Below are 22,573 nucleotides of genomic sequence, written 5' to 3'. Positions count from 1 at the left end.
CTGAAGGTACATTCTTTCACCTTTGGTGGACATGCCCAAAGATTAAGGCATTCTGGGAGATGATCTATAATGAAATGAAAAAGATATTTAAATATACCTTCCTGAAGAAACCAGAGGCATTTCTCCTGGACATGGTCGGCCAATTGGTGCCAAAGAAGGATAGAACTTTCTTTATGTATGCTACAACAGCAGCAAGAATACTCATTGCAAAGTACGGGAAGACACAAGATCTACCCACCAGGGAAGAATGGCAGATGAAGCTGATGGACTATATGGAACTGGCGGAAATGACTGGCAGAATCCGAGACCAGGGAGAAGAGTTGGTGGAAGAAGATTGGAAAAAATTTAAAGAATATTTACAAAAACATTGTAAAATCAATGAATGTTAGAAAGGATGTTGGAATGAAGTTATATGGTTTTAGCAGAAATGTCATAAAGAATTAAGTAAAAGCTGATTGATAGTGGGTCAAAATGAAAAAAATTAAAGGTTAAACCATTAAGATATATTACAGGAAAAAATTGAGAAAGATGGAAAGAATTTGCTGAAATAGTTAATTGAACTAGAATACAAAAAGGGAGGTGTGAGGAGGTCGATGAAACAAGTAAATGAAAGGTAAAGTTATGAAATATTGGATGTGTTTTAATGTTTTTTCTCTTTTTTGCTGCTATGTTGTTTATGTTTTTTCTTTATCTTAGATGTATTATAATGTATGTTTGTTAATTTTTTATTGTGTTTCCTTTCTATTTTTTTTGCATTTTTTTTAAATTCTTAATAATTTTTTTTAAAAAAAAAAAGACACCTCCATGCCTATGAGGAACAGTGAGAGGAGCTCTTAATCTTTGAAGAACACAAAACTTTTTAGAACTTCACAAGACAACAACAAAGTTGCAACAGAATTTTGCAGTAGAGTGCTGGACAAATGCAATACAAAACCACTGGTGGGGAGAGATTGTGTAGTTCCCCAAAAGCACATTGTGCTATAAACTGACCATCTAGAACCACCGGTTTGCACCTCCACAAAATTACCCGGAAAAGTTTCACATTGTGTAAATTAAAAAAGAGCTTCCTCTCACTCAAGGCAGACACTCCAGATTTCACCAGTTCCCTCTCTTGCTGCAGCCCTCTATGTTACTCACCATGCCATTCCAAAGGGTACCTCAAGCTTCAGGAGCAGCTTTTCAGGGGGCATAGGGAGCTGCAGCAAGGAGGAGAGAATGGGAGAATCCTTTGCGGTAAGCAGTGTTCCAAGCCATTACATTTGCAGCAGAGGTCAGCTGGACTACTTACCAGTGCCAAGTCATCCCGACTGCAGTCCAATGCAGCAATCATCACTTGCTCGTATATTATCCAGACTAGAAAACACACAAAAATACATCTGTCATATGAAATGAGGCAGTATGTTTTTCAAAACACCTAAAACAAGTTACATTCTCGTTTTTCCTTATAGAAACCTGGACCTGTCATAATTAGTGCTCAAAATTAATATGCATGACTCAACACTTCTAAAAGCTATACTGTTCGCTTATGCTGCGTAAGCATTTTTGTAAACTGTTCCATATTACAATGCAATACTGTACTACTACACCAGAATAGCTATTTATGATAACAAACCAACTATGGAAATGATTCACTGCTCCCCCAATTTCAAAAAGCACTTTGGGGGTTTGGCAGAACAACAGTTCTGAGAGCTGGATCAGGACCCCAAGCAATTTTTTGTAGCTCCCAGAGATATCCCCAATTTTGACAGTGGTGGTACAAAGCAAAGAAAAAAAAAAAGGTAAAGGAGATACAGCACTATGGTGGGTACATATGTTTAAACTGAGTTTTGAATTTAAGCCTGATGAGGGTGGTGAGTGAGTGAATGGTTGTATGAATAAAGTGCATCATGTTGATTGAAGCTGCACATTATACTATCATATGAAGCTCTCTTGTAAGTGACAATGAATAATAATAAATAAAACTACCCTATTATACTGAGAGTGTTTGGAATTCAAGAGGAAAGCCATGCACATGAAATAGACAAGTGTACAAATTTCTGTGATACACACATACTTAAAATTGTTCTGTGTAAAAACTAAAGGTTTGGGAGGGTACAGATTGCCCCTCAATGAAAATCTACTTTCCACAGACAACACAACAATCACTCTCATTTTAGCTTTTACCACTTCAGTGAATGTGTGGCTATTATGTTCTATGGCTTCTTGATTAAAATCAGATTGCCTTCTTAGAATAGAAACTACATAGCCTCTGGAAACAAAAATGGATATGACACCAGGGAACATATGGAGGATTCATTCATATACATCATATGAACACTATTAATTAGGGAATCTACTGTTGTCTGTGATTCTTCGAAAAGACAAAACGAGTGAAGTAAATATGTTTCATTTATAAATTTACAAAGTGAAAAGCGATGAAAAACAGCACACTCAACTTCCCTGTTGAGATCACTGCCCTTTCTATCACCCACTGAGTTTACATTAAACTCGGCGACAACATATGCAGGCCTGTTTTCCTGGGCACTTCAAATTTTAAATCTCAAAACCAAATAAGAAAGTGACTGTGCTATGCTATTACAGTGGTGCCGCACAAGACGAAATTAATCCGTTCCGTGAGTCTCTTCGTCTAGCGGTTTTTTCGCCTTGCGAAGCAACCCTATTAGCGGATTAGCGGATTAGCGCTATTAGCGGTTTAGCAGCTATTAAAGGCTTAGTGGATTAGCGGCTAAAAGGCTATTAGCGGCTTAGCGGCTTAGAAAAAGGGGGGGAGCGGGAAAAAATTGGAACACTTGCAAGACGTTTTCGTCTTCGTCTTACAAAGCAAGCCCATAGGGAAAATCATCTTATGAAGCAGCTCAAAAACGGAAAACCCTTTCATCTAGCAGGTTTTCCGTCTTGCGAGGCACCATTGTATATGCAACTTTCAGGTGTATACCAAAACTAGGTTTGGGGAACCTTTGGCCCTCCAGATGTTGCAAAACTACAACTCTCACCATCCTTGGCCATTGGCCATGCTTACTAGAGCTAATGGGCATTGTAGTTCAAAAACATCTGAATGGACAGAATTTCCCCACTAAGTTGTTCTCTGATAAAAATATTCTAATGCTCATCATTATGAGATATATTAGTAACATCTTATGATAACATGCCAAACTGAAAGACCTCTGGTCGAGTGTTCTAAGAAATGAACCCATTTCAGAAATATTGCTCCCCTCTCTCTCTTTGTATAATGTCAGTGTTACTGAGACCAAAACTTCCTAAAATTAAATAAAGAAGGGTACACCCGTTCTGATCTTTGAGACCTTTGCCAAAAATGAACTGCTCATACTGTCTGAATTAGGTTAACTAAGTTATAGAAAGGAAAGAAAGAGAAAGTAGAATGAGCTCATTAAAAACAAATCACTGATACTTATTCCCTTCCTGCCTACATAAGAGCCTTGGTCAACTTTATACAGTTTTCTTGCCATAAAACACTCTGATGCTTTATCCTGTGCTTATATAAAAAGAGGTATTGCATTATTGTGACTTTCTTTTTAAACAATTCCCTTCTGGTATAAAATGCTCTGTGCCAAGTTTCTGTCTGGGGAGAATTAGTATTGTGCACTTACGATCCCCCCAAATGATGTAGAGCTATTGTATATAATGAAAATCCAGGCACGCCCTAGACTCTCATGCCCAACGCTATAATAAAAGCAACTCTTATATTGATTCCACGTAGCTGAGGTTATGGTTAAATATCAGGAATAACCTTCTGTCTCCATTTCAAAACTTAGCCATCCTTCAAACGAATGAAGACAACCAATGAGTGAAATTTGGCCAAGGAGGCTTGGGCCAAGGGTTCTCTCAAATGTATTTACATGACTAGCGGGCCAGGCTATACATCCGATTAGGTATACATCTCCCTGCCCACACCCTTAAGTTGGAAAGCTGATCAAGAGTCAGGAAAACTGGCAGATGTTGAGCTTTATGGGCGTACCATACATCAGCATGCACAAGAAAAGTGAAGTAAAAGAAAAATAATATTGAGGGTGTAATAGGAGAATCAATCAGGTAATAATAAAAGCAGCTGCACAGAATAAAGACGGCAAGAGACGTGAAACAGCTTTGACGTACTGTCATCGCCAAGCTTAGCTGCATATTCATGAATTAATTCTTCTCCAACTTCCACTATCTGCTCACTGTTCCGATAGTTCTCTTCCCTCCATTTCCTCATTTTATCTCGCATCTCTGAAAAACAAAAAACAAAAATGAAACAGTGGAATGACAATTCCTAATCAAGATTTCTGAAAAGAATTGGTATATGCATTTTCTGTTTGATAATAATTGTTTTAGTAACTTAAAGTTTCTAGCTTTGAAATTATGTTTGTGGGGGGAAAAAATAAACATTGAGACTTTTAGGTCTACAAGTATTAGCTAACGAGTCTTATCCCTTATACAGTGAAAAACCAGCACATCATGAACTCCCAAGCACATCTACCATTACCTTTTAATACTGATCGGTAGCATTCAAAAAGAGAATCTTATCTCTATGCAGAGACAAAACACTGTCTGCATGCAAGTTGTCATCATATTAGGCACCTGGCCAGAAAGAGTAGCATGGAAACAAAAACATGCCTGGACCAAGTCTGATGCCTGCTTCCTTTCCAATCATTCAAGGCAATTGATGTAATTATAATTCTAGGAAGATCATGAAGGTTATTTAATGAGAAATTGTTCTTACTAAAGCTGATAGTGTGGTTCTCAATTAACTGATGTGCACCTGCCTACAGCCAGGCAATGGCCTCCCCCCCGCCCCCAGTAATTTTGAGCTGGTTGTACAGAAAATCTCAGTTTGCAAGCCATTTATTTATTTCAGTTATTTGTTCAATTTATATACTGCACTTTATCCAAAGATCCCAGGGCGGTGTACAACATTAAGAACATAATTTACGCAGCTTAATAATAAAAACGTAATACTCAGAGTAATAATAACATTATCACAATACAGCCCACACACACATTTAACAGGCCATAGATTATTTAGCCTGGGTAATGAGAAATGTTTTCGCCTGGCAGCTAAAGACGTGTAAAGATCGCCCATTCTTGTGTTGTAAGCCAAGCTGTGTCTATGAATGAGTAAGTGTGCTGGTGCAGGTTGCTCAAATCACGCAAGCCACACTCTTCCCTTTCTGAAGGCAGGAGAAAACAAACCCAAACAAAAAGAAATCTTGGATCCCTCTCGTGGTTTATTTGGAGATAAACAAACCACAAGTGGTGGTTCACATGTAGCACTAAGCCAGGACTAATTTGTTTCTTCCTGACTTGGGATAGGGAGAAATGGGGCAGGCGAGATCTGAGCAGTGTTCACCAACCATGCCTGTTTGTTAAACCATAGTTTGGAGTACCATGATGGATGAATCGGGCCAATGTCTAAAGTCAATATTTTCTCCTCTTGCTGTTCAATATCTTTCAGCACTGGGGTAACTGAACATATTCACAGCATGCGGATGCTCACTGATTATTGTGTTGCTGCCTTTATGGATGCCAAAAACATAATGCAGTACAAAATGCTGAATTTCAGGCTTAATGCATAATGGAGTTGAACCTGTCAAGTTCTGTTTGATTTTATTATTTTTGTCATAATGCACATTTATGATTATTACTCCTTCAACTTGCCTGCTGCCTCTATGAAAGATTTGTAATTGCTTTGGGTAATATTTCCCAATGCAAACATATAACTGAACATGCTTTGAGTCTTGAAGAGAAGTAGGAATAAGTTTCATCTCAAAATGAGTATATACTATTATTGCTTCATTGTGTTAGCTACGAAACAGATCATTTTCTTCTATTGCCTCATCTGGGAACTCTTGGATTGTTTTCATTATTCCTATAAACTACAGATTATTCCAAGGCCATTGGTTGCTTTCTATTTCAGTAAGAATTATAAAATTGGAATAGCAATGTACATAGATATTTTCACTACTATTCCCTAAACTAATATAAAAGCATGGTCTGAGGGAGTATGCGAAAAATTAAAATTATATCTAAAATTAATATGGTAACATTTATGTACACTTTCCCTATTTTTTAAAATAGGGTAGTCATTACACTTCATGAACATTACATCATCTTCTATTATGAGGAAACGACCAATGGGGAAGTTTTAAATCCTTATTCATCACACTTTCAAAGCATCCAAAATCACACAGAAAAAAAGCAGTTTCTGAATAAATAATTGACAAGAACACAGAAAGCTAGACTGCAAAAAAGCATGGCAGTTTGAGTTGAAAAATATTTATAAATAACCAAACAGCACTGGCAGCAGACATAAAAATCCACCTCAAACTCAAGGTGATATAATCAATCAGTCAAGGTGGACCTGAAAGTCATCATGAACTCAGGCTGTTATATCCTGCCCAATGATGCCTTTTTTCACCCATAAATTGTCTGCATAAGGATGTTGTCACACTGCAATTTGCTTGAGCACAGACAGGTGGTGCTATGAACTACAGAGTGACAATAGCTCACCGCCCACCTCCCTTAGTGGCAGGGAGCAGTGAAGAGAGACGTAATAGTCCAACAAACCATGGAGGCACAGATAGACTAGGGCAGCTCACCAGGAACTGCTTCCCAGTCTTGCTCTGATGCCACCTGCCACTTCCCTCCTAACCCTCCACCACTGAAGGGAACTGTTGTGCAATTGCAGGTCACTCCTGCTTACCAAGAGGGGGAGGCACGTGGCACAAGGAGTTTGGGGTACTGCATGGTGGCAGGAGAGTCAGATTGGCTCTGGCATGATGCATCAAGCGCCCCATGCCTCGCTCCTCCCCTTCCTGTTAAGCAATGGAGCCCACAGTGTTGGGAAGCTAGGAAAGCAATGGAGCCCCACACTCACTGCCACACTGGCTGCCGCTGTAGTGTAAGGGAAGCAGGGAGGTTGTGAGTCATTAAGGGGGAGGCAGTGTTTGAAACTCACATTGTTCTAGGCGCATTTTGCGCCTGGGAATTTCATTAGTGCAAGCAGTTTCTGAGCAGTACTGCGCCTAAGATTTCAGATTAAAACTGCAGAGTGGAAGGAAAGGAGGACCTTTTTCTACCTCCCCACTTCCAGCTACTCTCTGAAGAACGTAGAACAGATCTTCTTAGAAATATTGGGGGCAGGCAGAGGAAGGACTATACCATGTGAAAAATTAACATAATATTTTAGCTGCAGTTCATTCATTTTCAGCTTTGTATTCTTGTTATTAAAAAGTGTGCCTAGATATTACGTTGTTGCACCCATGACCTAGGTTTAAGGTGCCATTTAGCTCCTGGTTTTCATATCTCAGTTTCTAACACTTGCGGGGGGGGGGCGGAGTGGTGCTTGGCAAGGTAGATATGGGGTCAGCAACACAAGCACAGACACAGCCCTTTATCTTGAATAGAGAGAGGGAGGGAGAGCGAGAGATGATAAATTTTACATGATGAAGAAAGCAATAGGTGACAACAGAAGGCATTGTGTGAGTAGGCACTCCTTTGGTTTGTTTTAGTATATAGTATTTTTATTCTGCCTATTATAGACATCTTAAATGCAAAAATATTTTTAATTACACTTTAATAGAAAAAGACAAGTCTGAAGTTGTTGGTCTTCCTGTCACTTCAAAATTTACAAGTTAAGCTGTAAGTTTTAGATCAAACAGATTTCTTTCTATAGTCCACCCCATTCCTACCCCACATATGATTCCTTCCACAAATAGGAGGGGTGAAATAGAACTGTGCTAGATTTTATTTTAAAAGACAACCAAAACCACCACAGAGTTACATTTCATGTGCCTGAGTAAAAACTAAATGGTTCCTGACTCAAGACCTCTGGAAATTAAAAGATTGGACAGAAAGAATGCGATTGAATCTCAAATGTAGTGCAAGGAGTGACAGTCCAAACATACACAAAATAATGGAAGTTTCCTCCATGAATTTACTCAGCCACTACTAAAGCCTCCATGCCACTATATCTCTCAAATGTAATAATGACTGAATATTAAAGTATAGGGTATCTAGCTATGGAAAAATATGAGACAGGCCATGTTTTGTCATTTGATCACTTAATATAAGAAAACAAGCACATTAAATGTCTGACAGTCTCAGCCTTGTACATGTTTATTTAGAAGGATCACTCCCAAGTGAGCATGCAGAAATTGCAGTCTAGTGCTGCAGCCTGATGACTTCTGTAGGGAAACAATATCAACTTTCAGTTTGTCACGATGGTGGTAGTGGTCCACCATCTTAAATTAAATTTGGTCAGCCAAATTTAATCATGAAAACAAGTTGTGGAATTAAGTTTCAAATCTACTGCCCTGGTTTGCAAGTAATGGCTTGCTAATGCTCTAGTTTATTTCCTCACAGTGTGGCAAACGGAGGAGGGGACGGGTGCAATGTTAGCAGTGGATGCTTCCTCACTTCTGGTAAACCATAGTTTGCATAATTCTTGTCAGTAACTTCTGGAAGGGCCTGGGAGGATGGGACCCTGACTGACTCCAGTTACAAAAGTTGTGGATGCTGAAGAGACCAGGGAACATCTTGGCTGTCTCTTAGGGCAGACCCAGGTCACTGAGCCTGTGCTTCCACAGCCAAGGCCTGCTATGAACTACCATTGGCAGGACTGGTAGCAAAAGCAGCAAGTATGTTCTATGCTTATGATAATACTTTATTCTTAGTTATGATATTTAACATTGCATTTTACATTTGACTTCCTTTGGTAATGTTTTATTTTGAAAGCATCGAGATAATATTTTAGTTTCCAGCTAATTATGCTGCTTTGAATGTACTATACTTTATTTGTCTTTCTTTGGTAATGTTTTATTCTGGACTGTTTTATTTGATGTTCTAATATGTTGTAAACAATTTTGAGATTTTTTTCTTAAAAATATAAAGCAGCAGAGAAATGAAATGAATGCTAATAATTCTGGCTTGTCATTACATGCCTATCAGGCCACTGAATTGCTCAAGAAATTCTCACAAATAATTTCTGTACACTGTGTCAAATTCTTTACTTCTTTTCCTATACTTTCAGAGGCTACAATCTGAATATTGTTTCCAACTCTCTAAAAGAAAGAAACAACATTACACATATTTCATCTAGGTTGCTCTATCTGGTCCTCATGACTTGGCACACGCCACATCCTCCTCCCTTTTAATTAAGATAAAGAATAAAAGTAACGTAATAATGACTTCAATTAGACTTGCATAGAATATGCCCTAAAAAAGTTGATCATGGAATCAACTGGAGGGGCAAGAAAGCTTCCTTCAGAAAGTGGAAGTCTGGCTCAAATAAGGAAAACAAAAAGGAACACAAACTTAGGCAAAATAAATACAAGCAGACAATAAGGGATGAAAAACAAATGAGTGCACTGCTAAAAACCATCAAGAATAAAATCTTTAAGTACATTAGAAGCAGAAAACCAGATAGGGAAATAGTTGAACCTCTGGACAATAAGGGAATCAAAGGTGTGCTAGAAGAAGAGGATACTGCAGAGAAATTGAATGAATTATTTGCATCCATCTTCACATTGAATGACGTAAGGCAGATCTCTGTGCCTAAACAAACCTTTTCAGGAAGAGAGTCTGAGGAATGGAGGCAAATAGTGGTGAGAGAGTTTTAGGCCTTAATGACATGTTAAAAATGGACAATTCACTGGGTCCAGACAGCAACCGCTCAAGAGTTCTTACAGAACTCACATATGAAATATTTAATGACTGGAAAGCAATGAACAGAGGCTTTGATTAACACTGACTATATAAGCAGGCCTGGTATTATCTCAAGCATGCACAGATGGGTAGAAGTTCCTTGGCAATTCTGGATAACCTACAGAGCATCAACTGCATGCATTTCTGAGTGTCAACATTATATCTGAAACTATTACAAAATCTCCATTCACAGTTTATTTTATGAACAAGAGAAACTAGTTTTATGAAAGTGATTGTTCCCTGAACTACAGTAAACCTGCAAATTACGTGGGGGTTACTTTCCAGGGATCACACCTTAAACCCAGAATCACGTACAGTCAAAACTCAATGGGTTCAATGGCAGGTGGGATTGCCAAAACCATTTTCCCCAGAACCCCACGCCCTTTCTTCTGCCCCTTTTTATTAATGTTAACTTTTGCCATGTGTGTAAAGCTGAATGTGCACAAGTTAAATGTGTATAAATTGTGGGCCTACTATAAACTGGTTAATTAAACTATCGATGGCATTTTAAACTGGGGGGTATTGTTTTTGTTTGTTATTATGTTATGCATTTTTGCATTTTTATATTTTAAACTGCCCTGTGATCATCAAATGAATCGTGATTTAGAAATTTAATAAATAATAATATTGCCACATTTTAGGGGCCTGGAAAAACCAATGCAGGAGGAATTACCTCTGCCCAACCCACACAACTGCTTCCTATGGAGGTTACCAACATGGGAAACAAGCATATGGAAATATTACCCCCACTGCTCAAGTATCTTATCAATAGATGCTGTTTAGATAGGGAGCTGGCAGTTGGGTGATCTGCCTCTAGGGAGTAACCTGTTTAGTCTTTTGATCCTCCATACTCTACGGTTTCACAATACAAAATTAGAATAACAAGTAATGCTAGTAATACATGACAGTGCAGTGGCACCTCGGAAGTCGAACGGATTCTGTTCCAGAAGTCCGTTTGACTTCCAAAATGTTCAGAAACCAAGGTGCGGCTTCCAATTGGCTGTAGGAATCTCTTGCAGCCAATCAGAAGCCGTGTTGGACATTCAGGTTCCAAAGAACCTTCGCAAACCAAACGTTTGACTCACAAGGCATTCGGGATCCAAGGTACGACTGTACTGCGATACTGGACAGGTTATAAAATACATTTTAAAAAATAAATCCCATAGAAAGAAAGGGAGGGAGGGAGGGTTTGGACTTGATACCCCACTTTCACTCCTTTAAGGAGTCTCAAAGCGGCTAACAATCTCCTTTCCCTTCCTCCTCCACAACAAACACTCTGTGAGGTGAGTGAGGCTGAGAGACTTCAGAGAAGTGTGACTAGCCCAAGGTGCATGTGGAGGAGCAGGGATGCGAACCCAGTTCACCAGATTACGAGTCCACCACTCTTAACCACTACACCACGCTGGTTCATTTAAATACTGCCAGTCTGAGGGAAATGGATGGCAATAATCTTCTGCTTTTTACCGTATTTTTCACTCTATAACACGCACCCGACTATAACACGCACGTAGTTTTTAGAGGAGGAAAACAAGAAAAAAAAATTCTAATCGAAACCATGGATGTATGATTTTTGTGGTTCATGCTGTGGCCACAGACATGTGATCTGACAGTGAGTTTGGGGTAGCCCAATGCAAAAATCCTGAGGATCCATGTGGATCCATGCTTTGTAACCATGTTTTTGCACCACTGCGGCCCCAGGCAACAGTGGGTGCGTGATTTTTTTGGTGCAAGATGTAGCCATGGACATGCTATGTGATCTGATGGTGAATTTGGGGTGACCCAGTGCAAAAATCCTGAGGATCCATGTGGATCTGTGCTTTGTAACCATGTTTTAAGTGGGGAGGGAAGGAAAAGCACTCAAGGGACAAGGAGCACGTGTGGGGTGTGTGGAGAAGGATACTGCTAATAATGCAGAAGAGGGGTATAAGGGGAGAAGGCTCCTCTCCTCTCCCACTTTGCTCCTTTAAAGCAAGGAGGCTCTGCTTTTCTCCCTCCTCCCCGCTCATCCCCGGCTTAGCGAGCTGAAAAACTTTGCTGCTATGTAGCGAGCTGAGTGGGGAGGAGAGAGGGACAGAGAGCCTGCTTCCTTTAAAGGAACCAACCAGACAGGAGCCACTTGCTCCTTTAAAGAAGCAGTCTCTCTGTCCCTCTCTCCTCCCCACTCAGCGGCTCTTCTCCCGAGCCAGAGGAGGGAAGGAAGGGGAACCAAGGATCCTCTGCTCACGACTGCAGCAGATTCCCCCCCCCCCACTGGCATTCCCTCCATAACACGCACAGACATTTCCCCTTACTTTCTAGGAGGAAAAAAGTGAGTGTTATGGTGCAAAAAATACGGTATTTCTACTTCTTTGAAAGCAGATACGATTAGGTTTCCATTATGAAGTAGATAAGTATGCATATTAATAAATAAATCTAGTTAAATCTTGCTTAACTACTTAATGATTATTCTGCCTGTAGTAGCAACTGTAATGCATTCTGTTAGATGCTGTATAATTTTTAATTGCATTTTTATCTAAGGAATTTAAATTGTAATACAATAAAACACAATACAAGAAATAAAAGGCAATAAAAACACAATTAAAATTATAAATATTTAATGCGGACATGCCACAGACAACCTGAATGAAGCTTGTGGACTACTGGTGGTCCACAGACCACACTTTGGAAAACCCTGCTGTAGTCTGAATTCTTACTTAACACTCAAGTAAGAACTATATACAAGCATAAGAAAGATTTCAGAAGCCACAAAGAAAGCAACAAATTAGAACTGCAATCCCGCATGCCCTTAATTGGAACCGAGTGGATCTTTCTTCCAAGTAAATATGCACAAGATGAATCTGCAAGAATCTTAAGCCTGACCACAACCTCATTGCTTTTTTATAGATGTATATGCTTACGACTCATGGAATGTAGCAGCTGAATGTACGAGCTGAAAAACAGGAAAACCCAGGTTTTGGTTGGCCTTGGCAATCTACTTTTGTCCAAGCCTCAAGCCCTCAACTGCAATATGGAAGCAAATATATTGGTCATGAAGCACTGTAAAACTCTTCAAACAGGCAGTACTCTGTAATGAACTCCTCTATTACATAGTAATGCATTATATTACTATGATTACTTGATTTGGTTTTGATTTTATTTCTTGCATTTCTATGCCACTTTCCATCCAAATGAATCCCAAAGTGGCTTACAAGAAACGAATTGCAATAATAGAACAGAGTATCACAAGTCCTGTGTTAAGTCATATTATATGATTATCAAATCAAAAAGGCATTTATAATCTATAAAACAATATTAACAAAATAGCAACAAAAAATACGCTAAACACTATTAAGTTTATAAGCCCTACCCCAGTGACTCATAATATTTCACTCTATTCAGTTTATTAAAGTACATATACACATCCATCATACAGAAGGACCTGGATCTAAAAGAAATACCTACAACAGAGCTATACTTTTAACTTATTAATTATTAAGTTAAACCTGCAACCCAACCAGTGATGTTCAAGGCAGTGGCCAACAACTGAATGATACAACCATCTCCATGTCTTTGGATTTATTCAGCTGCTGCTCACAGGACCTTGCTAATACATTACTTATAAAGCCCCATCACTGCACCTGGCATTTTACAAAGTTTCATTATCTTCTCTCTGACCCCCAGCGCCAAAGTTCCCTGCCCCAAAGAGCATACAATCCCAAATTTTAACAGTGGGGGGAGGCCAACAGCCAATGAAGGGGTGACGGTAAAGGTGTAGATTTATCAATCTTTAGTTAGGAAAAAGGATGAAAGGAAATGGCTTTTCAGAGGAGACAATTTTAAGATGAGTGTCCTGAAGGAAGATGGGGGCAGAATCTCCACCTTCACCCCCAAGCTCTGCACCCTCAATCTCCAATGTGGGTTTAATGAAGAAGAAAAATCTCAATTCACTGATAAAACAGGACTAGGGGTATATGTAGCCGGGGGGGGGGGCAGCTGCCTCCCGAATCAAGTAAATAAATAAAAAACGCTTAACTAAAAGTATACATTGTAGAAAAATTATGACAGATATTTCTGAGAAGTTGGACTCAAAGAATGTAATTTAAAACAACTGTTGTCAAGTCATTTCATTCAGAATCTGCTACAGAGCCAGGCAGACAGGACAGGTGAAAAAGGAAGGCTGTAAACTCCTTGAGATCACCGTTCCCTACGTTCCTAGTAAGGTAAAGGTAAAGGGACCCCTGACCATTAGGTCCAGTCGCGAACGACTCTGGGGTTGCAGCGCTCATCTCGCTTTATTGGCCGAGGGAGCTAGTGTACAGCTTCCGGGTCATGTGGCCAGCATGACTAAGCCGCTTCTGGTGAACCAGAGCAGTGCACGGAAACGCCGTTTACCTTCCCGCCAGAGTGGTACCTATTTATCTACTTGCACTTTGATGTGCTTTCGAACTGCTAGGTTGGCAGGAGCAGGGACCGAGGAGTGGGAGCTCGCCCCGTCACAGGGATTCGAACCGCCGACCTTCTGATCGGCAAGTCCTAGGCTCTGTGGTTTAACCCACAGCACCACCCTGCATAAATTGTGGGCTTATTGTATTCAGTGTGGCATCCAATGTAATATATCATATACTTAACAACAATAACAACTTACTTTTATTTAGCCTCTCATTGAAAAAGAGGCTGCATACACTTCTTTCACAACTTTATCCATTGTTGAACCACTTAGGAATCATTGTCACCTAAATAGCACTTTTCAAAGCACCTTGTACACATTATCTTACTGTAATCTAAAAGTATCATCCCCATATTGCAGACTGGAGCTAAAGACCTTGTAAATTCAAAGGAGAGATGAGATGAGATCCGCGGGGATTCGAACCGCAGACCTTATGATCGGAAAGTCCTAGGCTCTGTGGTTTAACCCACAACGCCACCCACGTTCCTACTCGGACGCAAATCCCACCAGGTAAGCAGCCCCGCAAGCCATTATGGGGTTAATTTTATGCGTAGATCAGCTTCGAGAATACCACCTAAAGTACTCCCAGACCAACTGTGCGGGGGGGAGAGACGGTGAAGTTGCTGAGGCTTTTTCGCCTGGCGAGGGGAGGCGCTAGCAAGGCCTCGGCTATCCTTCCGAAGCGGGGGGCGCCTCTCCCCCGCCCCAGAGCCGCTGTCGCTGCGCCCACACCTCACCCTGGGTCTGCCCGTATCGCGCCCTCCCCGCCGAGCCAACACACACCGCGGCCGGGCGGCCGGCAAGTTACCTTCCCAAGTGACATCGTACATATCCGAGACCTTCGCCATCTTGCCGGGCTCCCCTCACGCCTCGCCTGCGCCACGTGACCGCCCGGAGCCCCGCCCACAGAGTGTCCTGGCCCCCGCCCCGAGCTCAATCGCTGACAGATCCGAGCCTGATTGGTTGGGGGGGGGAGCTAGGGGCGGGATTCGCTCGCGGAGGGCGGGGGAAACGAGCGACCTTCTTCGTCTCAGGTTGGCCTTAAAAGCGCCTTTCGCTCTCGGTCTCCAGTTCGCTGAGGCGGACGACCTGGGTGAAGGCTGTCGTTTATACGCGGCTTTCAACCCAGGGATTTAGAAATCGTTTTATTTAGCTGCTTGCTTCCTTAGAGGATGTGTTTATTAAAAAAAAGGGGGGGTCCCCACAGCCGCTTATGTAAAAAGGGGGGGTATCTATTCCCTTCCCTCAGGTTTACAGTGTAAAAGACAAGACACGCCACATTACCTCATAAAGGAAAAGCACATTCACAAGAGACCGCCCAGTGAATTAGATCTTACAACATGAAGTAATAGCTGTTTCCCACCCCCCCACCCCTTTAATTACATATTATTTTATTCCGTATTTCTTATTGGATTGCTGTAACAAAGTCCTGAGATAGGAAAAAGAAAAAGACATGCAAGGGAAAGGGAGAGAAGAGGGAGAGGGGGGAAATTCTTAATTTAATTTGCTGTGTGAAATTAATTTAATTTACTACGTGGAAAATATTTTTCCCCTCCACCCCCTCCTCCCCCAAAAAGCAGCACAGACCTTTTTCTTTTAACCTTTGAGGCTTTTTGCCTCTGGTGCTCACTCTTAACTGCGTTTTCTTTTGTACACGTGTGTATTATTTATCTCCCATTTTTCTTCACCCAAAGATGGACACGGAAGGGCTCACAAGAATCACGGAAACAGTGAACCGCAGTAGTAAGCCCAAGACACAGTAGTAAGCTCAAATACAAGACGCACCCAAAGTCATGTAGTATAGAAGTAATGGGAAATGGCATACAGGAGAGGAAATGGCATACATCAAGGTTGTTTGGAAGGCATGTGACTTTATCCTCAAAAGTGCTGGGCAAACGTGTCACAGTGGACCTTCAAGGCTTTTCTGGTGTGCCCTCCACAGAAAACTGCACAGGGCACCAACCCAAGGGGGTGCAAAACTATGACTTGAGAGCATGCACAGAACAGAAGGAGAGAGGGAGGAAGATGACAAATTTTGCCCTTGCCCAGGGCACAATATTACCAAAGTTTGCCCCTACTGGAGAGTTCAAGGATGCAACAGAGGCAGCAAAGTATGCTTATTTTGCTGCCCTCATTGCCACACGGTAGTCCTGATGATGGAGTATTGTAGAGGCTACCATGTCCACCCATGTCCACCCGCCCATTGTATGCAGATATATGGACCTACATAACTAACTATGACAGAGCACACTTGTCTTATCGTCCTTCCATGGTGTCCTCACATCAAAGCCTACTGTATAGATGTTCATACGGGTGCTTTTTGACACATACATATGTACCCCGGCTGTGATTCTTTGTCCTTCCGTATTCCTTGATCCTAGTTGGCGAGTAAAACCTGTGCCACAAAAGTACAGGATTTCCAGCGTTTTAACTGATTCCATAGCAAGTTATGTGAAAAAGCAGTGATTTCATACTTGGAAGAAACTCGCACATGTGTTTTCATCAACATTTCGCATAGACATTAAGTCCCATTGTAAAATCTCAGGCTCCTTAACCTAACTTTTTGCTGTCTTTCACACATGCAATGTGCACATGATTCCTCCCAAACTTTTTTAATGGTGCAGTGATGCCCACTGCATAATCTCGCACACATATATTTCAATCTTCCTCACATAATACATCACAAAATAGGACGCATGATAGGGAACATTTCTATTATAACTTCCACGCCCCATTCCAAAACCCACCAAACCTCCATAGTCATCCACATACACTGGGTAGTAACTGCTGTGGTAAATTGTTCAAACTTAGAAGCATCTTTCGTTGTCCTTATACTTTCTGGAATCCTTCACACTGTTTCACACACATATTCGTATAGAAATCCATGGTAACTGCAAGAAGCAAGAAGGCTGATTCACAAAAGCATGTTTCAAACTTTTCCTATTTATTTTTCACTCCAGGGTAATATTGAGGTGGTGAAGCCTTCAGCTGGGCACCCACTTTTACAGTGCCCAGCTAAATAGGGAACGGAGCCTGTGGTTATGGCAATGTGCACCTCACCAAGCAATTATTACAGTTTAATAAAGGATTCCCACCACTACAGAATCAGCCTTCAGGTAAGATTTGAACTGTCAATGAGGTAACCAGATTCAGTGGATCACACTGCTACTAGGTTTTAGGGCTGTTCCACATTTTAGGCATAATTGCTGCAGATTGCTGCAGGTGTTTTCTGTAGAAGTCATGCGGGTGGTGTGACATTTCCATCACACAATTTCATCTAGGTTTTAAATGTGAGGTGGACAACCTGTGCTTAGTGCTAAGTAGCTATGGGTTTAAAAAACAAAACTTTGGCATGGTATGTGAGCTTAAACGTGTCAACTCAGAACTAAGCCCAATGAGTTCAGTTGAACTTACTTTGCGGTAGGTGTGCATAGGATTGATCCTTAATGATTTATCTACAGATCTTACACCATTTGTCTCTGATCGGTAGGGTTTATGACACCACCACAAAATGTCACAATATGGACTTTGTTTTATTGAGCCTTGGTTGTACACACCAGTTTGAAAGTTTGAGAGAGACTGTATTTGGCATGGACAATATAGCGCTGGCATAGGTTTCTTCCTCAATGGAAAAAGGAACCAGATTGTGACTTCATTAATTAACCACTTCCATATGAAGGCTCTTTTCCCAGAGAACCAGACGGAGTCCATGCAATTCAGGGCTCTCAAAACTTGTAGTCATCTTGCAGTTGATGCTGCCAAGACTGAGTAGAGAAATTGGGGGTGGGAGAGTACTGGTATTATTTCTGAACTCTCCATCTCTTCCCAGTGAACCTTATTTAAAATATAAGGAGGGAAGAAAAGGAAAGGTGTGTGAGCAACCTGTAATTTTATTCACACAATGCTGTATTTTTTTAAAAAAATATGATACTTATACAGTGGCTAATAAAATCAGGGCAGTGACCTTTTCAGGAGATTTAAGAGCAGTTAACTGTTCTGGAGAGTGCCTGAATACATGCTGAGATCACAAATGACCACATCCTGGCACCAGAGTGACTTTTCAGAGACATTCTAGTATGTGCTGTTCATGCATTTAAAGTTATTGGGAGCTTCTGCACTCTACATTAGACCTGAAATTTGCACACATTTGCTCAACAGAGAAACACAACTACTGCAAACTCCACTGTGATTAAGGGTCATCCCAGTTACACATGGGTTTTGAGAGATGGAGTCTTATTTTTAGCAGGGTCAAAAAGAGGGAGTGAATTCAAGACTGCAGTCTTGCACACATAGTCCCATCACACTCAATGGACATTGTGAGTAAGACAGCACTGTAAATCACACACCAGGCAGTTATAATGGTCAGGGATAACCGCAAAAGATAAGGGGGCAGTTTATCTTCAAACCATTTGAACGGTCTTCCTTGATTGGAAGTTGCTTTTCTAGGATTCCAGAAAATTCCTTCCAAATGGGACATTGCTAGGTACATGAGACACAAAAGTTCCAGCACTCAGTCTTTCTCTCTCTCTCTCTCTCTCTCTCTCTCTCTCTCTGTCACACACACACACACACACACACACACACACACGTGTAACCTGCTTCCCATCCTTTGTACTGGAAATCCTTTAACTAGAGAGGCCAGAGGTTGAGTCTGAGACATCATGAATGCAAACCATGCATTCTACCACTGAATTCTGGCCATATGGTTAAGGACCAGCTTCACTGGAAAGATTATATATAAAAAAAGCTCCAAACAAGATCAAATTGGAGTCTAGGTCCTGGCCAGTGACCACTTAACCTAGGCAGCTTTGCAAGAGAAAATGAATTCCATCTTCAGAGGGGTGGGGGGACCAACAATTTTCAGCCAGGAGATGATTTTGTTAGAGCACATACCTGAAACAGACTTGCAAGCAAGCTTGATTCTATTTAAAAAATTGGCAACAAACCCTTGTAAAATTCAAGGCCATGCATTCCAAACATATACTAAGGAACACCTGCGAGCTCTGCTTTGGGACAAGGAGGTTAATGTGTTAGTGTAAGTCGATTTGTGGCCAAAAACTTAAAATCCGTTACTTGTGCAAAACATTCTGTCAAACTGAAGGACATGAGCAAGGAGGGCAGTGATGTTTTAGGGAATGTTGTCACAGACTGGAAAGTAAACTAGTCATTTAACCAAAATTCAGTTAGCTTTCCTTTCATTTCATCCACCATTCCCACAGGCCTGAAGAGTCCTGCAAAAGATGGCTTGGAGCATAAATGACGTCATGTGACTCCCCGCCCCCACACTCTACCCTAGCACAAGGAGAACTATGACGTATGAGATTTCGAAACAGACTGACACGAGAGGCCAAAGAACAGATGGAAGCCTTAAGTTAAGGGTTGGCCCAATAAATTTTGTTGCCTGAGGCAAAGGACAAGATGACTGCCACCCCTTCAAAGCACAGAAACTGCCTGGGTGGGCAGCTGAATCTTAGAAGACTCAGGACAGGCAGTGTGGCACTCTGTACTTCAGTACCTTGCCACCACTCCCTGCCTGCTCCACAGTCATAGCTGTCAACTTTTCCCTTTTCTTGCGAGGAATCCTATTCAGAATAAGGGAATTTCCCTTTAAAAAAGGGAAATGTTGTCCACAGTGCCTATGGGCAGGGCTGGCCCTGTAAGTTCTGCACCACTAGCACTCTAGTTCTCCAGCAGCAACAGAGCAGATTTAGCTCCTTAGGCCCAGCCTGACTAGTGTCAAGTGACTCCACAGGGCTATCCAGACCCTAGAAAGTCCCAACAAAGGGAAAGGGAAAAACAGCAGAGTCTTGAGGCAGACTAGATTTATTGTGGCACAACATTTCATGGATTAAGTCAGCTGCAGCACATGAAGGGGTGGTAGAACTGTAGCTACAGATGAGCTAGCCGGGATTTTGACTCTGGTGAAGCCTCAAGAGGGGCACCATTGAGGCTGTATGCAAATGTGCATGGGGGTGTGGCAAAGTGAGTCTTTGACCTGGGTGAAATAAAGTCCCATACGGTGTAATGCCATGGGTTGCTGTTCATCAGATGTTGTATTTACCTAATTTTAAGACCTGCTAAGGAACAGATGATTGTTATCTGTCCTGTTATGTAACACAACACAACTCAAAAGAGGGTGTTTTATTTTTCCCATGACTGTGTTGAGGTGGAATTCCAAGGTAACTCTAGACAGGGAGGAGGATGGGGACAAAACTAGGATAAGTTGGCTTTGCCTGTCACTGGCTGTCAGGGACAGTGCTGACGAGGGCTGCACTGAGGAGGAATGGTGGGAGCCTCCCACTACCCCTGCTCCTGATCATGATCCTGAATCTTCCCAGGAGCAGGAGGACAAGTATAGATTTGGTTTGCGGAAGGGCACAGTTCAGAAGGCAGAAGCTGGGAAACACTGGATGGGGAACAGCTAGGAGAAGAAGCACTGGGAGAGAGAGAGTTAACAGATTCACTGTCTCTGGAAAGCATTCCTCCACCAGAAAAGCTGATTAAGGTGGCAGAACAGAAAGCACAGAGATTACAAACTCAGGTTACAAGATGCAGTTGTGACCTGGGTGACTAAGGAGGAAGTGGGTGAAACTCTTAATTGGGAGCACTGCCATTCCTAGGAAATGGTTTCTTTGTTCTCTCACTGTGATCATTAAAGTTTCTAAGTGGTAAGAAGACTCGTTTTCCTTTGTTTTGCTTATCTACTGCACCGGGGGGGGGGGATTCCCTGAAGCTTGACAATGGTCTTCCTGCCTCCCTACCAGTCCCAACGGCCACCAGTCACCATTGGAAACAGACTCCAACTGCTGTGCTTGTTTTCAAGCTTGGCCGAGGCCTAACAACAGCACATGGCCAGTTTTCTATTTCTACTCTGCCGAATCTCTGAAATCTGTAGCTGCTTGTCGATGATGGATTGACTACATAAACTCTTCTCAAACTCCATAAAATAACCAAACTTGAAGGTGTTTTAGCTAAAACTTCTCCACAGTCTGGGAGGACTGTGTGCCAGTCTTGGCTCAAGCAAGCTCTTTAAGTCAGAAGCCTTCGCTTTGCAGTTTGACTATTCATCTCCTGGCTTCTAAAACTGAAGCCACAGATGGAAATTTTAACTAGGGAGAAGCAAGGTTTTTGTGCAAAAAAACCGAAACACAAACAAACCCTTAAGAAAAACAGGATTTGGCTAGTGAATGTCATGTAGTATTAGTTTTACAGCTAAAAGGACAATACAATAGACAGATCTAGCAATATATATATAGTGGATTTGACATAGAGTCTTAATTAAATATATTCAGTTAAACACCATCTTACTACTACTACTACTACTACTATTATTATTATTATTATTATTATTATTATTATTATTATTATTATTATTAAATTAAACACCATATTGATATATGGGCGGAGTAGGGAAGAGAATCTCTATTGTGGTAACATATGGGATAGAACCCAAGAGAGACCTATTGAGTCATACAACCATATAGCCTTAAGAGAGCTCATACAAGTCAAGCTGCCTTTTGCCATATCTTCCTGAAGGTTTCTATTAATGAATTAGCTCTTTGGATTGAAGTATGGGGCCTGCCCATAAACACGGCACACTTCCAAGAGTAAATGCACTTTTGTGTAGAACCTCTGTGCTGTATGATATAACTTCCACTCTCTGGTAGTGTGATTTTCTAAATGTGTCTTGCATTTGATAACCTGATATCACTGGTGGAAGAGGAGCAGTTGACCTAGAGCAGATGTCCATAAATGTTAAGCACACTTGAAGAAAATCAAATGGACCACACCACACCTTTTGCTCATGATCAAATAACACCATTAACCTGTGGTTTCGAGAGATGTTGTCTAACAACAGTGCCGTTGCTTGGAAAACTTGAATGTTTTGTGACTTTTCATTTGTAGCTTATATTACTTTTGTACCGTGTCCTGCCTCCAATAAGCTCAGTGCAGCATACATGGAAATTTTGTACTTAAAACAACCCTGCGAGGGGATCAAGCTGAGTCAAAGTGACTGACCCAGAGTTCCATTCAAGTGTCCCTTTGGAAAGCTGGCCATCTGCCAATCACGAGCCTCTTCCTATTGACTGCTATGACTTGTTATGATCTGGCAAACAATCACTTTGGAGAAGGTCCAGGACTGTATTCTCACTCAGTTTGCCTTAGGAATAAATGTGTTAGATGTGCTGTTTGTACCTGAAATGATTCAGAAGTGAAAGCACCTCTGGATGAAGAAGGCATACTCCCTCATTATGACTCTTTTTAGATGGTTCAACCCATAGGAGAAACATGCTAAGAGGAAGGCATGCTTGGCAAATCCACACCGTGATCAACTCCCGCCCGGAAACCAGTCCCCACTGTGGAAGGACGTGTGGATCCAGAATTGGCCTCCGCAGTCACTTACGGACTCACTGTTAAAACTGTGTTTATGGAAGATAATCTTAC

General features: G+C 41.4%; 1 protein-coding gene and 1 long non-coding RNA gene across 2 annotated transcripts in view; one reads left to right on the top strand and one right to left on the bottom strand.

The window, feature by feature from the left end:
* The window catches only part of EMC2 (ER membrane protein complex subunit 2), a 44,526-nt gene extending 29,480 nt beyond the window's left edge, over window positions 1-15,046 (bottom strand). The window contains exons 1-3 of the mRNA XM_082235923.1: window positions 14,937-15,046; window positions 4,114-4,227; window positions 1,289-1,353 (exon numbers count right to left, since the gene is read on the bottom strand). Coding sequence (XP_082092049.1) covers window positions 1,289-1,353; window positions 4,114-4,227; window positions 14,937-14,976 — 219 coding nt within the window. The 5' untranslated portion in view covers window positions 14,977-15,046. The remainder of the gene's footprint in view (window positions 1-1,288; window positions 1,354-4,113; window positions 4,228-14,936) is intronic.
* A 310-nt stretch (window positions 15,047-15,356) lies between these two features.
* LOC309539654 lies at window positions 15,357-20,783 on the top strand. Its single transcript, XR_014222916.1, has 3 exons — window positions 15,357-15,890; window positions 17,089-17,244; window positions 19,348-20,783. It is a non-coding gene; the product is annotated as an uncharacterized lncRNA (long non-coding RNA).
* Window positions 20,784-22,573: the final 1,790 nt, after the last annotated feature.

This window comes from Podarcis vaucheri (genome assembly GCF_965113315.1).
Source record: "Podarcis vaucheri genome assembly, chromosome: 8".
Lineage (NCBI taxonomy): Eukaryota > Metazoa > Chordata > Lepidosauria > Squamata > Lacertidae > Podarcis > Podarcis vaucheri.
Note: the sequence above shows the minus strand (reverse complement) of the source record. Positions and strands in the feature narration are given on the sequence as shown.